We start from the raw sequence: 16,153 nt of genomic DNA, 5'->3' as shown, positions 1-16,153 counted from the left end.
CACAACCTGGAAAAGGAGGGGATGGGAACTTAATGCCCCCTGGGTCAACCCTCAACCAACAGGATTGGAGAGAGTGGTTAAATGCCAGCTTCTGGCATGTTCTGAGTGGTTTCCAGGGCGCGCCCAGCACAAGTAAGCCCCAGTTGCTCAGAGTGGCAATAACCCACTCATGAAACATGACCTTTATTGGCTCTTCCCCGTTCCTGTCTTATTTTCCCCCACTTCCTCCCATGTGCTTCTAGAATCCCTTCCTGTGTAAACAACCAGCACTAAATCTTTATTCCCAGGTCTACTTTTGGAAGAACCCAAGCTGAGACAAATTTTAAAATTCATGTGGTTGCTACTACTGTTCCTGTTTTTAATTACATGACATTCTCACCAAAAAAGTAATAATGCCCATGGGTTGCTGATGAGTCAGAACCTGACAGTAACACTTCTAAGCCTTGATGAAAGTGAAGAGAACATTCTCCACAAAGCAGTACATTCTTCCTCCTATTTCACTAAGCATCCATCTTGCTGGTAGCTGCTCTCATTTTAAAGCAGAGTTTTGATGGTTTTGGAGGGGTTCTACCAATGCAGTTACAGATCTGGTTTGGATTTTCTAGCTGTGAATCAAAAGAATTTAGAACAGATGTCAAAAGTAGGATATTATTTCCTAATTCAAGAAAAGAAAGAAATGAATTCATAATGTTAAAAACCTATAAATAAGATCAAAGTATTTACATTATTGAAAACAAGAGCAATCATCTCAAAATGCCTTCTAGATTTATCAACTTGGCACGCATACTTTAGGAAGATTTCAGTATAGTATCTAAAAATGACCAACCATTTCATTTTGGCAAAAAGAGATTCCCAGCTTCCTGTCGTTGACTGTAACTATGGGATAAAAGTGTTTAGATTTTAAAAGACGCATGTAAAATTCTTATGTGAAAGTTAGTCGTGACACAACCCACTGAAGCATGATGGTCATTTACTCGGCAGTCTGTTCCAGTCCAGAGATGCTGGGCTCCTAAGTTATATATAATTAGTTCATATAACATGTTTTGTTTTATAGACTCTAGCCATTTATTTAGCAAAATGGATATTTCTAATACCTAGCTCTTGTCTACATTTAAAATGTCAGGGAAAAGAGCCTCATGTTCTACAGTATATATTATTACAAAAGAGTTCATTATCAACTTCAAACAGTGAAAACACCTTCTCTAATGATTAGAATTCAACAGCCGTTAGTGGAGTCAGGTGACATTTTTCTTATGGAAAAAGCCCATATTTCTTGTCAGAGATGTAACACAGCCTTTCCTTTACTCAGACCTGTCCACTGAGGGTAAAACAGGTGGAAGACCACTTCTCTGTTCTGGTTCCAAAATCAGATATAAATCTTTTTAATTTAGGGAAGAAATCAAACATATATAAAGCAAAGGGTGGAGATCGTTTTTCCGTCATCTTTACTCACATGCTACTTAGAAAGTCAAGGTTTCTTTCGTGGCTTTGCTGTGCGCTGAGCATGCTGTGCACATAGCTATCATTAGTGCGAATGTATGGGAGATATTTTGAATATATAGCACCCAAGGGAAAGAACAATACACCCCCAAAATTCACATTGTTCCTCTTGCAAACTCTGAAAGCCAACAATCACTTGTGCCTTGCAGAATCTGGTGGCTCAATCCCCAGGTGCAAAGTACATTTTCCAGGTTTCTCCAGGGCAAAGGCAGGATGAACTCCCTCATTAAACCTGTGCCTGATGATGAAGAGCAACTGTCCACTTTCAGCATTAATGAAGAGAAGCCTCTGGTTGTTGTAGTCCAGCAGAATGCCCACCCTAGCAGGATGCTCAGTCACATGGACATCGCTCACAATGCCACTGTAGAAGAATGTATATCTGAAATGAAACAGAATGGGGAATTAAAAACTGGAAATCTTGAAAGACCATGGTGAAGAAGATCCCTTGGTGATAACCAATTCTTTAGTTATTAATTTCACTACACAATAATGAGTTGCAATAATGTTATCCCAATTCCTTTAACCAGATCCCTCTTAGCTGCTAAAATGCATAGCTCATCTCAATAGACAAACATTTTTAATAATTTTGCTCCTTCTACTTAGAAGGCGGTCCCAGAATAACCAGCATATGCCTTCCTTGTGATTTTTCTCAACATTCTAATTCTTTCCCAGCTGCCCACATGTTTTAACTACCGCATTCATGGTGTGTCATTCTTTTGAATAAAACTCCTTTGAGGCTGCCATGTATTTTTAAAAGTACTGCAGGCTTGCCTTCCATAAAATGTATTAATTTTACAGCTTAAAAATTTTTAAGTAACTTACATAAGGGCCTTTAGGAAGCTTAAGAAACGTTTTATTATTTTTGCCCAACTTCATCCTTTGTATGTGTCCCCCCTGCCCCAGACCAATTTTCCTTTTCGTCTTCTGAATGTTTTCTGCAGCCTTGCAGCCCAGGGGGGTGGCCTGTAATTTCTCTCTTCAACTCAAATGAATTCAATTCAACAAGTATCCATTGGGCATATCTGTGAGTCCAGCCCTTTACTAGGCCCTCTGGGGACTATGAAGGACCACAGAGTCCTGTCCTTGCCCTTGGGGAACCCAGACCCTCCTGACCAGGAGGAAAACACTGTTGATCCCTTAAAAGTGGGCTAGGAGTGAGGCTCTATCTCAGGGCAGAGGTTGGTAAAGTGTTTATAAACACATTTAACGACCTGTTTGGTTGTGAAAAGAAGGGTTCAAGAGTAGGCTAGGAAGGGGAAATTGCTCAACAGAAGAAACTGAATTGCTCTGTGCAAAAAGTAACCCAAGTCTGGTGTTTTCTCCTTGGAGACTTAGAAACAGAGGCTGGGGCCCTGAAAGTAGGAAAAGGGAAAAAATGAAATAGAAGAGAGGAGGGAAAGATCTGTGGGAATGGTCTGAGGAGAGGAAGCACAGTGGCACTGGTGTGGCAGAGAAAGCCAAGGACTCTTAAGGCCTATGACATCAGTCTTAAGGGCTCAGAAGCTTGAGTATAGGTATGTTTTGGGAATGGCAAGCTAGCAACTTCCCTGCAGAATAAAGATCATGTGATAAGGCAGAGGTTCACAGGGATAAGAAAGTAGGCAAGGCATACACGATGATAACGGGCCTTTTCAATGCCTTGCTAATGAGAGATCTGACAGAACAATGTGAACCTCTAGAGGCCCTAGAAGCCGCAGAGAAAACCAAGGTTACAGGTGGCAGTGACTGGGAGCAGCAGTGTAGGCTGGGGCTCTTCTAGAAGCCTTTGGGAGCAGATGGGCTCATATTCCTATGTCAGAATTGGACATAGGTGGGAAAGAGGGAGAGAGGGATCCAACCAGCAGGGACAGCAGAAGCAATGATGAGGTGGCAGAATAAGCCCATTGATCATAGAGAACATCACCATCTGTCCAACAGGTTCGGAGAGGACATGAGTGACTCTGAAGACATGACATGCATAAGTAAAGTCAGGGGCCAGGAACTAGACCTGCTCTGTCCATCACAATTGCCACTAACCACATGTGGCTGCTTAAATTAAAATTAAAATGATATAAAATTCAATGTCTACTTCTTCATCCTACCAGCCATATTTCAAGTGTTCAAAAGCCATCTGTGATACTACTTTTCTATCTTCATAGACTATCTGATTGCACATTGCACTGGTATAGAGGGTTCTGAATGCCCTAATGAGCCATTTCCCCCAAGTCCTGCTTAGAAGGCTCCTGGTGCTCACAGGCCCAGCCCCAGTCAGTCCCTGAGCCAGTCCCCACCGAAGAGGCCAAGGAGGGAGAGACATTCCTCAAAGCCTTGACTACACCAGTTCTGAAGGGCCTGGAATCTGCCCTGCCCTGCCCTGCTCTGCTTCCACCTCCATTTTTTATCTAGCACATCAGTTCATTCTCCAGCCTGCACTCTGGCCTGAAACCAAGCCTGTCTGCCTGGGGCCCTCTTCCCTGCCCAGCTTTTGCTTGCCCCTTGACGGGCTGTGGTGTCTGTTCAAACAAAGATCATCTGGAGGCTTGATTCTAGATACACGTGTGCCCCTGGAACTGCTGTCTCCGTGGGCCCACCCCTGTGAATCTCACTACCTGCCCAGACTGAGTCCAGCCCCTTTTGGTCATGGTGGTTACTCTCCTTGGGTCTCCTCATCCCCCTTCTTGGTCATATTATTCTTGGATTCCTATCTTGACTGTCATCCCACCTGAGTGCTGACACCACTGTAAATGTAGATTTCTGAGCAAAAAAGCAAGGGACGTGATGAAAATTATGTTCTGGAAATATTTGCCAGTTGGGACACACAGAATAGCGTGGCATGGGTGCAGACCTCCCCCTGGAAGGTACAGGCATGGTGGCTGTGGTGAAGGAGGTGAGGATGCTGTGAACTAGGGGACAGAAGCAGACAGGAAGAAGTCCCAGTGATTTTATGTCCTCAGACTTTCTCCATTTCTCCTTTCCACTTGTGACATCTTAGAGCAAGTAGTATCAAGAGGAATACAGTTTGGTTTAAAATTGTGAAGCCAGAAAAGTTAAACAGAGGGGGGCCTATTACAGTGGTTCTCACAGTGTTCTATTTGATACATGAAATGAAGGCACCTGAGGCCTGACCTCTCTGTGCTGTGACCACACCGGTGGGCATACTCTTCCTCCTGGAGCCCACAGAGCCTACCCTGGGCCTGAAAGAGCTGAAGACTAAGTTTGTTGAACCTGTTCACAAGATATCATTCTGTTTTCTAGAGTCTAGAAATTTGTTACTGGAGGCTAACCTATGGTTTTGGGGGTTAAAAAATTCAAGGTTCAGGGTGCCTGGGTGGCTTAGTTGGTAAAGTGTCTCACTGTTGATTTCAGCTAAGGTCATGATTTCACAGTTAGTTAAGTTCAAGCTCCATATCAGGCTCCCATGCTGACAGTGCAGAGCCTGCCTGAGATCTCTCTCTCTCCCCCTCTCTGTGCCCCTCCCTAGATCGTGTTCTGTCTCTTTCAAAATAAATAAACACACTTTTTTTTAAATGTTAAAAAATAAAAAAATAAAAAGATTCAAGTGCCTAAGGAAATTTTCATGAAATCAATATCTGGTTCCAGTTTGAAATCTACTCATTATAATTTCTGGGTTTGAGAGATTTTAAACTCTGGGCAGGGGCTAGGCCCTTAAGCATTGCACAGCAGTGAACATCAATTATCATAATTGCTCTGACTTGATGAAATGTGACTTTAAATAGCTCTTGGAGATAGGGTCCTTATGAACCACGTCAGAAAATCAAACTCTGTCAAGTAGGATACAGGGAGAAATGTGCAGCCAGAGATATGCAAAATCCCAATCTGTGGGCCTTTTTCTGGGAACTTGTGAGCACTAAAGGCTTCTTTTTTAAAGCATTACATTTGAATAATGCCTCACATTTTCCTGATACTTTACAATTTCCAGACTCTTCCCTGTACCTGACTTCATGTGATCTCACAACCCAAAAATGTAGCAGACCAGGGATCCCTGTCCCCGATAAGATAGATGAGATCTATTAGGTATGCTCAAAGGGTTCACTGACTTCCGGTGAGTAGCCAACAGGAGGCTAATCAAGGATGGGACTAGGACTAAAGTCAGGTTTCTAATAACGACCATCCTGTGAGCATATTCAGATCATTCCATGCTTACCTCATTTCTCTGAGACTAACACAGGTTATAGTGTTCACACATTAACCAACTAGACAAAACTACAATGAATACAATTAGCAAACTTTTCTGTAAAGGGCCACATAGTAAATATTTTAGGCTTTGGGGGTCATTTGGTTGCTGTTATGACTAGTCAGCTCTGCCACTGATGTGCAAAAGTAGCCACAGACAATATGCAAACCAATAAGCATGACTGTATTCCAATAACACTATTAATAAAATGTTACAAAAACAGGTAGTGGTCCTATTTGACCTATGGGCTATAGTTTGCCAATTCCTGATATGGACCAATGAGAGGGGTACTGGGGACTCACTTCTTTTCTCACTCCTGTTGACTCCTCTGTAAAAGGGAGCCTTTTAGTACTACCTTTGTCGCCTCTCCCACCCTAGGTGAGTTTAGAAGGAAAAATTGGCCATGCATGGCCTAGAGGTCCCTTCCTTTTCCCTATCTCTGGAGAATGAGCTTCCTAATGAAACATACTCCCTTCTTTGTCTCTCCAGGGACTAGTTCTGCTGTGCAGGGTGGGGAAGCTGGCATGATTAGGTACAAGACTATTAATAGGGTTCAACGTAAGAAACTTCCTTTCCCTCAGGTATGAACCACATTCACTAAAATTGGCTTCCTCAGTAATCAGACTAATAGTTTGGTCTTCATATATTTGACTCTTTTGTTTTCTTTCTTTGTCGGCTCAGACTTGGACAGGAAAGTAGGATACTATTTGTTAGGTGCCTCAGAGACCTCTGCCTACACATTAACTCATGACGCTTTGACCAGGAAGGGAAGGCAGGGCTCTAGCTTACCTCTGTGGCTCAGAGCAGTGCATGTACCATGAAGTCTCCCCTTGTCCCAGGGCACCAGCCTGCACAGCCGAGTGGGAGCATATGCCAAGTCTGTAAGCTGGGCAGTCTGTGACTGTGGTTTCCCAGTAATGCTGGCCACAGGCAGGCAGCTCCTCACCCAGCACTGATGGGATTCTGCAGACAAAGTGGATCAAGTTAAGCCTAGCGCAGACATCACCAACTTTTATCTCCTAAACATCCACATTCACAGAGTCACACACAGTTTAGGCAGGATTCTATCCTTGGAGACTGCCAGAATTTGACTAAAGATATGTGTTGTCCATTGTGCCCCCGACTTTGATCTGATTGCCACAGAATCGCACAAATTCTCAACATGCATTCAACGTATTTCTGTTGCCACATACAACATGTATGTATAGTATACTGCATCTCTTGAAGGAGCTAAGAACCAGGAAAGAATTAGAATAGTGGCAGGAAAAAAAAGGCATGGCACCATCTTCACTTTCAGGGAGAGTGAGGAAATACTAGGGAAGCAGGTGGGGAGGTCCAGGAGAATGTAACTTGCAAAGTTTGTTTCCAAAACTTGAAGAAAGGAAGAAAAAGAGGAGGAGGAGGTAGAGGAGGATGGCAAGACAGCTGGTGAGGCCAGAGAAGAGAGTAGAACTGATCAGGAGTGATGAGTGTGTTTTGTAGAAGCTGTGGTCAGCAGTCTTTGGGACTCTGGCCTCTTTAGATTGTAGTAGGGGTGCCTGAATTGAAAGGTCTCCTTTTGTCTCACCTTAGCTATTTTTGTAACAGACACCATGAAACACACTGCTGATGGGTGACCCTGTTTGCATGAAGTGCTCAATCCTGCTTTGAAATGACCGAGACAGCAAGGAAGCATTTTTAATTTAAGCAGTGTTAATATTCAGTCAGCACCCTCTCCTTTTTAACAGATGAGAAAATGATTAATGCAAAGGAATGTATTTCACTTTCTCGTGTCTTTACCCAACCTCCTTTCAAGGAGGTGGATACTGACAGGCCCTTGCTTTCACTGAGCAAAGCCTGGCTGCCTGATATTTATGAGCTAATTTTCAAGTTAATAATAAATAAAGGTCTATGAAATACATTACAGTTACCATCCAGTTACTATCTATGAAGTCTTACCAACTTTCAGTCTATCTCTTTTCTTTTTGAATTTTTGAAAAATCAAAAAAAGACAGAAAAGCCCAATCTATTTCTTAAATCTTTTTTTCCTCTGAATTCACTTGTTTGTATATTTCTTAGCACCTAGAATGTTCCAGCCCCTGTTCTAGATTTTGGGGATTCAAAGATGCAGAAGACAGGACCCTTCCTTGAGGATTATTCAACACGGAGTGGCTAAAAAACAATGCACCTGCGCTTAGACCTTTTCACAGGTAAGATCAAAGGGTCCTAGGGCCTGAGCTGGGCTATGCATGGATTTACAGCAAGGGGAGGGGAAAACCACGCAGGTCACTTCTGGCAGGCTCAGTGAGGGACTGAGGGCTTGCTGCCAGCCACACTGGGGCACATCAATGCCAACAGCCGCCACTGTCTCACATGTGTTACATTTTTCAAAAGCCTTTCACATACTTTCTCCCATTTGACCATTTTGCCCCTCACACTGACCATGAGATATTGGAGGTAAATTGCAGAGCAGTCTCCCCACAGGGCCCTTGGCTTCTGGCTCTTTAGTACTCCATTTTGTGGGAGCTCCTGGGTAGGGAGGGACCAGAAAGTCTGAAAACCTGAAAGTCCTACATGTGGCCAGCGCAGAAACTCAACAAAATGTCATTCTCCTCTCTTCAAAACCTGGTCTGCTACTGAAAATAACAGAAGAATTAGCCTAGACACTTTTTTCATTAAATTAGAGATGGTACCTGAAAACAGCCTATGATTTAAACAAAGCCATCTGTGCTTGTGTTTGCAACACAAATACTGACACTTGCTCCAACTTAGAAACTACTGTCACTTACCGTATGGGTGTGCTCGTGTTGCTATTCGTTACCATATTCCCAAGCATGTCCGTTAAACCAAGAACATGCGCAGGCAAGGCCACACCAGAGCGACACCCCTCAGAAGACTCTACTTACTCTGTTAGCCGTCTCCTCTCAGTGAAGCTGATCACTGTCCCATTTGAGGAAATCTGCAGGGCAGGATGAGCTGTTTCTCGCAACAGAAGAAATCGGGTTCCTATTGCAGTTACGAAAATAGGATTATAACATTACCACAATAGTAAGTGCTGTCCCTGGGCCAAGCCCCACATTTCAGACTGTAGTCTCCCTCTCCCCTGACATCAAAATGCCCTACTCAGTGTCTTCAGATCCACAGCTGAAAATCTCATCCAGGACAAGGCCTGTTGAGGGCTCGTGGCCGCCTGCCTGCACCTCCTGTACTAGAGCTCCCTCTGCTATGGGAAGTGCGCTCCTCAGGCAGGCGGCATCTGTGTCACCTGGAAACTAGCTAGAATCCCAGCCCTGTCCTGGAGCTCCTGAACGAGAATCTGCATTTTCACAGGCTCCTTCATGCACACATTAAAGTCTGAAGATGCACTGGTGTAAGCCAAGGGAGTGGTTCTAACAGTGGAAGATACAGGCACCACATTAGGACTGGAGCAGAAATATTTATGGGCAGGCAGCCTTCCTGTCTCTCCTGTAAACATTGGGCTGGCCCTGACCACATCACAAACAAGGCACGTGCACAAGTTTTTGCTGGTTAAGCAAATCACTTAATGTACCACCATCAATCTTCTGCCATCTTTGGGTCTAGGGTAAGATAAGAAAATGATCACCTTTCCATTTCTCACTTTTCACAATAATTGAGAACAGCCAAGCATTTTTATTAGCATCATTTGGCTATTTTCTCCAAAATGTCATTGAACAGCTTTATCACTTCCTTGAGTTATTCATTCATTTATTCAACAAACATTAATTGGCACGAACTATGTGCTAGGCACCAGAAATAAACAGAAGAATGAGACTGGAAGCTTGCTCATAGAGTTTACAGTGTAATAAAATAAGAATATCCCCATCCCACTGTCCCTAACATACACTCAAAACATGCCCACTAATTATAGCACATAGGGAGCCAAACAAGAATCATCTGGGGGGATTAAAAACACATGTCAGGGGCGCCTGGGTGGCTCAGTCGGTTAAGCCGCAGACTTCAGCTCAGGTCAGATCTCACATTCGTGGGTTTGAGCCCCATGTCAGGCTCTGTGCTGACAGCTAGCTCAGAACCTGGAGCCTGCTTCCGGTTCTGTGTCTCCTCTCTCTGACCCTCCCCGTCTCATGCTCTGTCTCTCTCTGTATCAAAAATAAATAAAACATTAAAAAAAAAAAAGCACATGTCAGAGCCCGTCTCCACCTCCAGATTAGATCAGAGTCTCCATGAGTGGAGCCCCAACACCAGTATTTTTTAACTACCCTGACTGATGGCTAATGGGTAGTCAAGGTTGAGAACCTCTTAAACCAGAAATCTAAAAGAAACTTCTTGGTCTTTGACCAACACTGGGTCTTCAGGCCAAAAACCTAGCATGGCCAAGAGGTTGGGGCTTCTAGAGTGTCTTCTCTAGGGTTAGAAGGAAAGAAATGGAAATGCTTGGAAACAGTTCTCTGTGTATGAAAGAGAAAGTACCTCTGGTGGAAATTAGGGCAGCTTCACTCTGTTCACTCGCCCCAAATGCATTGATGGCTCTCACGTAGAAAAAGTAATTGTCATTGGGTTGGAGGTTAACTTTCAGCTGGAGTCCTTTAATTCCAGAGAAGGATCTAAACACAAAAGAAAAATAATTTTAAATGTCAGGTCACACACAAACCAACTCAATATATTTCAATCCTGAAGTGAATGAACATTGTTTATTAACAACAAATAACTTATCTTTCCCTTTTGGTGATCACCAAGTTAGTAAACCAGATTCTCCAAAATGTTTATGGTCCACTAAGATTATTTTATCAAATCACTTCTACCTTTGTCAACTTTTGTCCAATATATGCCTTCCACAATGCTCTTTGAATTGAACCCAACTTTTTAAAAAAATCAGAAAACAGACTAATTTTGTGGTTAATGAATCTCTAAGAATATAGTATTTTCTATCAATTTCTGCCTAAGAGGGCACTTCTGGATTAAGATGATGTTAAACCAATCTATATACCAAGGATCCTAATCATCTAGTTAGCAGATCCAGAATAGTGGAAATCAAGGTGAGTGACGATTCTGTACATGGTCATCACCCAAAAGCCAGTCAAGTTATAGAAACAGAAGATCCCTAAAGAATACAATATCTTTTAAAAATATTTTTTAAGTTTATTTATTTTGAGAGAGAGAGAGAGAGAGAGCAAGCAGGGAGGGGCAGAGAGAGAGAAAGAGAATCCCGAGCAGGCTCCTCACTGTCAGCTCAGACCCTGATGCCAGGCTTGATCTCATGACTCTGGAATCATGACCAGAGCTGATATCAAGAGTCAGACACTTAACTGAGTGATCCACCTAGGTGCCCCTAGAAGACAATATCTTGTAAAGCAAGCTTAGTCCCAGCACGAATAGCGAGTTCTAACTGCCAAATAAAATCTCCAAAGTCGCTGTTTCTAAATCTCCCATGTACCGTAAGATAAAAGGCTGGTAGCAGTACCTAATCGGCAGTGGGCTTACAATAGCCCAACCATTTAACCACATATAGACTTGCTGCATTTGAACACAGAACTCTCAGAACTTGCTGGGAAACTGAAGTAGTTGTGACTCTTCTATATTCCCTTTGATCTGCTTGATCGCATGGCCTAGAGCATGTATACAAATAAATTGCACAAGTGCTCTTTTTTTCAGCCTCTATTTAGAGAGGCCTTGGGGAGAGTTACAAGTTAGGCTCCTTACTAAGGAAAAAATTCCTAATCTGAGTGCTAGTGCCAGGGCCCTGTTCCAGGAGATAGGCATTTGGATAATGGTCAGTGAAAACAGTACGGTACCTTTCCTGCTCATTCTCAGAATAGGGGTTTTTAATTTTTAATCTGTTTGCTTTTTTGTTTCTGTTTTTCTTTGTGTTTGTTATCAACAAGTGTATTACAAAAATGTTTGAATCAAAGATTCTTTTCAGGTCACTTCTACTTCTGTAGATTTATTTCACTTCTCAGTACCTGCCTTAGAGAAGACCATGGAGAATCAGAAAAAGGAAAAAACATCTTTGATTCAGAAAACAAACTAACTGATAAGTTTTTAAAAGCAGAAAATACGTACAAAGTAACAATGCACTCCCCCACCATGTCTAAAAGGGAAAAACTGCCCAGTATCTTCCTCAGAAAGAAGGGAGCAGTGGAGGAGAGCAGACCGGGTCTATTGGTGTATATGCTATTTAGGGCCCTGTCTGAAGAGGCTACTGGAAACTGCTCAAATGTTATTGGTCCTTATTTCAGAACCTACCACCTGACCCAGCCCTCTGCAAGCACTATCTTTAGATGCACAGAGGATCAATGAGCCACATGTTCACAGACAACTAATTATGCTTCAGTTAGTTAATGAAAACCCACATCCTATGATTGAGAATGTAATTCCCCACTAATACCTAGCATATTATTCTGGGGGGGATGCATTGCTTATCTTATTTGATGACTAAAGAGATGTATTAAATGTACATTAATTATAATAAGCAGTAAAATTATTGTCTCAGTAAGAATACTTGGCCTGTACTGATTTAGTTTCATTCATTCACTCATTAATTCACTCATTAAATAAATGTCTATCAATCACTTATGTGCCCAGACCCTGTTACCCTGAGGGGGATTTAGCAAGACTAGGTGAGGAAATTTCAGCTCCAGAGAAAGGATGAGACATACTGGCTTCATTTCATAACAATGAGGTTGTTAAATACAAAAAACACTGATTTGGGGGAAGTTTTTGCTTTTAAGTTTTATGAAGTTTGTTAGGGAAAGAATTCCATATACATAGTCAACTGCATCCTATGTCTTACCACTCATTTAAAGAATAAAGGTTTACATGGTATTGAGGTCAGAATATGGGATCAGATCCTGCTTTCAGTATGTGAACAGGTAATGCAGACTTGACAGATATGCACAATGCCCTCATTACATCTGTGAAATAAAAGCACTGGGCATGAGCATGAAAGTGATATGAAATGTCATAGAATTTTATTGGTGACAAATTGCCATATTATGCTCCAGCATCAAGAAAAAAGTAAAAATCTCACATACAAATGGTTTATCTCCATGTCTTTTTACTTGTCTGACCTCATCACTCAAATGTCATAAAAGTTCTTATATTAGCTTTCCTTGATTTGTAGCCAAATGAAAAGTTCTTTAAATGTTTATTTAGTTTTGAGAGAGAGACAGACACAGAGTGTGAGCGGGGAGGGGCAGAGAGAGGGAGACACAGAATCTGAAGCAGGCTCTAGGCTCTGAGCTGTCAGCACAGAGCCCGAAGTGGGGCTCAAACTCACAAACCACAAGATCATGACCTAAGCTGAAGTTGAACGCTTAACTGACTGAGCCACCCAGGTGCCCCAACAAATAAAAACTTTAAAAAATTTGGAATTTGAAATCCAAATTTTATGTCTGAATATTGATCCAAAGAATATGAAAACACTAACTTGAAAAAATATCTGCATCCCCATGTTCACTGCAACATTATTTATAATACCGAAGACACGGGAACAACCTAAATGTCCATCAATAGATTAAAGAAGATGTGAGATATATCCATAGCTAGACCTACAGATATATTTTGCAATGGAAAAATAGTTACAAAAATGAATGAAATCTTGCCATTTGTAACAACATGGATGGATGTAGAGGGAATAATGCTAAGTGAAATAAGTCAGACAAATACCATATGATTTCACTTACATGTGGAATCTCAAGAAAAATGAGCATACAGAACAGAAACAGACTCATAAATACAGAGAACCATCCGATGGTTGCCAGAGGGGAGACCAATGGGGGGATGGGTGAGATAGGAGAAGAGGATTAAAAGATACAGACTTCTACTTATAAAGTAAACATGACATGAGGATACAAGGTACAGTACTGGGAATATAGTTAATAGCATGTAATAACTTTGTGTGCTAACAAATGATTGCTAGACTTATTGAGATCACTTCATAAGGTAGAAAACATTAAATCACTATGTCATATGCCTGAACCTAATATAATATTGTATATCAACTACAAATCAATTTAAAAACTATGCATGGCAAAAAGTATTCAAGAGAAATTTTCAAGTCACGTTGTAGATGAATGCTAATGTTCTTTAAACACCAAAGAACTTCGACCAATAAGGAAAAAACTACAGTTAAACAGGAAAAAAAATGGGTAAAAGAAATGAATAGTTCACAGGAAAGAAAGTACATGGTTCCAAAACATACGAAATGATGTGCAACCTATTAATAGTAATGTGCACTGAAACTTATAATAAGATTCTTTTACCTATCAAGTTGTCAAAGATCAAAAGTTTTATCATACCCTGTGTAGACAAGGGTATGAAGAACCAAGCACTCTTTTTGTATGCTTCTAGCCTGTGTGTAACACCCACAGCATCTATGTAAACTGTTTGGTAATATCTATCAAAATCCAAAATGTACATATCTCTATCCAGTCTTCCTATTTCTAAAGAATTTTTTTCAATGTTTATTTATTTTGATAGAGAGACACAGACTATGCACATATGCAGGGGAGGGACAGAGAGAGAGAGGGAAAGAGAGAGAATTCCAAGCAGGCTCTACACTGTCAGTGCAGAGACCCACGTGGGGTCCAATCTCATGAACAGTGAGATTATGACCTGAGTGAAATCAAGAGTTGGATGCTTAACCAACTGAGCCAAGCAGGTGCCCCAGTCATTCTATTTCTAGGAATTTACCTTACAGATATTCTGGTATATGTGTGAAATGATATATGATTAGGTTTTTTTTCTGCAGTATTGTTTGTGATAGCAAGAAAATGAAAACAACTTAAATACCTTTCAATCAGTCAAATAAATTAAATTGTATCCTGAAACCAAAATATAATGGAATTTTTTTTTAATTGAGTATGTTCCGAGAAAGAATGAAATCTGGCCATTTGAAGCAAAGTGGATGGACCTTGAGGGAGTCATGCTAAGCGAAATAAGTCAGGCGGAGAAGGACAGATACCCTATGTTTGCACTCATAGGTCTAACAGGAGAACAGGAGAAACCTAATGGAGGACCACGGGGGAGGGGAAGGGGGAAAGAGAGTTGGGGAGAGAGAGGGAAGCAAAACCTGAGAGACTATTGAATACTGAAAACACCCCCCCCCATTGAAGGGGGAGGGGGAGGGAGAAGGGAGGTGGTGGTAATGGAGGAGGGCACTTGTGGGGAAGAGGACTGGGTATTATATGGAAACCAATTTGACAATAAACTATTAATAAAAAAAATAAAAAATAAAATTGAGGCAGTTCCATATCCATTGATATAGGATACTCACGAAAAAACATTTTCAAATAAGAAAAGCAAGGTGGTAGAAATATCTTTATTATGCTACCATTGGTTGAAAAAATATAGAGATGTTTGTATATGCACAAACTATCTGAAAGGATAAATATGTGTCAGGTAAGAGTAATTGCCTCCAGGGAGAATTGAGTAGGTGACAAACAAGAAAGGAGACTTAATTTTCACTGTATACCTTTGTATCTTTTGAATTTTGTACCATTTGGGTATTATCCAAAATTAATTAAATAATTTACTTTTAGAGCTATATTAGAAGCTCAGGAGTTGGTTGAATGTATTTATGGAATGTGTGTTAATTTGCATTTTGTATAGTAGCTTCTCTAGGAATTTGATGATTCAACGATTTGTGTGGGATGGAAGGAAGGAGTGTACATGTGCTTCAGGTAGCCGGAGGGGCTGGTAACATTGCCCCCGTGACCAGTGACTGCCTCTGCATTGCTGTGTCTGACGCCGAGACTGAAGCATGTTTTCTCTCCAGCAGAGGGGGGCGGCATGTGTACAAACAATATGGAGAATCCAGTGCCATTGCTCCTGGAAGCAGCCTACGGATGGTGCTGTCGCTGCAGTGCACAACAGATGGCTAAGTACGACTTGTTTGTTAAAAACACAGTGGGCTCTTGCTAGCATTCCTGTTGGCCGTACCAACACTCAGCCAGTTAGTCAACACCATTTCATGTGAACCGTGGCCAGAGCACACTGCTGGGCCCTACGGGAGCAGCTAGTAGTGTTTCCCAAATCGGCCTGGTTATATTAGACCCTCTGAATTGGAATTTCTTAAGGGGGTCTGTGAATCTAAACATTTACAACATCCCAGTTGATTTTTATGATCAGTTAGGTTTGGGAGACATACTCATAAGAGAGAGTGAGGTGAGAAGGGATGGGAGGGAGAAATAGGAAAAAGAAAAAAAATCCATTAGAATATAAGCAATAATAAATGCAAGAACTAACTTTTGCTGTTGGAAGCCATTTAAAAAACTTTATCTGTAAACATGGAATCTTCTGTTTTAAGATGAAAAACTTTAGTTAAATCAGGATTAAGAAGAAAATTTCTTATATATTAATTTTTGTTTTCTTTTTTAAAAAGTCTTGGTAAAATAAAAATTTTTGAACAGGACCATTTTTCTTGTGATAAATGAGGATGTTATGAGATTCAGTGTTAACTAAACATCACTATTCATAATAGCATAGGAACATGAGGGCTAAACACTGCCAACCTTGGGACTC

General features: G+C 41.3%; 1 protein-coding gene across 1 annotated transcript in view; it reads right to left on the bottom strand.

Moving 5' to 3' along the window:
• Positions 1-748: 748 nt before the first annotated feature.
• Positions 749-16,153, bottom strand: part of CMYA5 (cardiomyopathy associated 5) — an 87,635-nt gene continuing 72,230 nt past the window's right edge. Inside the window, exons 11-14 of the mRNA XM_029941222.1 lie at positions 10,103-10,236; positions 8,560-8,659; positions 6,464-6,637; positions 749-1,879 (exon numbers count right to left, since the gene is read on the bottom strand). Coding sequence (XP_029797082.1) covers positions 1,633-1,879; positions 6,464-6,637; positions 8,560-8,659; positions 10,103-10,236 — 655 coding nt within the window. The 3' untranslated portion in view covers positions 749-1,632. The remainder of the gene's footprint in view (positions 1,880-6,463; positions 6,638-8,559; positions 8,660-10,102; positions 10,237-16,153) is intronic.

The sequence above is a fragment of the Suricata suricatta genome, chromosome 6, assembly GCF_006229205.1.
Source record: "Suricata suricatta isolate VVHF042 chromosome 6, meerkat_22Aug2017_6uvM2_HiC, whole genome shotgun sequence".
NCBI classification, from domain to species: domain Eukaryota; kingdom Metazoa; phylum Chordata; class Mammalia; order Carnivora; family Herpestidae; genus Suricata; species Suricata suricatta.
The sequence above is the reverse complement of the archived record's forward strand: the minus strand, read 5'-3'. Positions and strand labels throughout refer to the sequence as shown.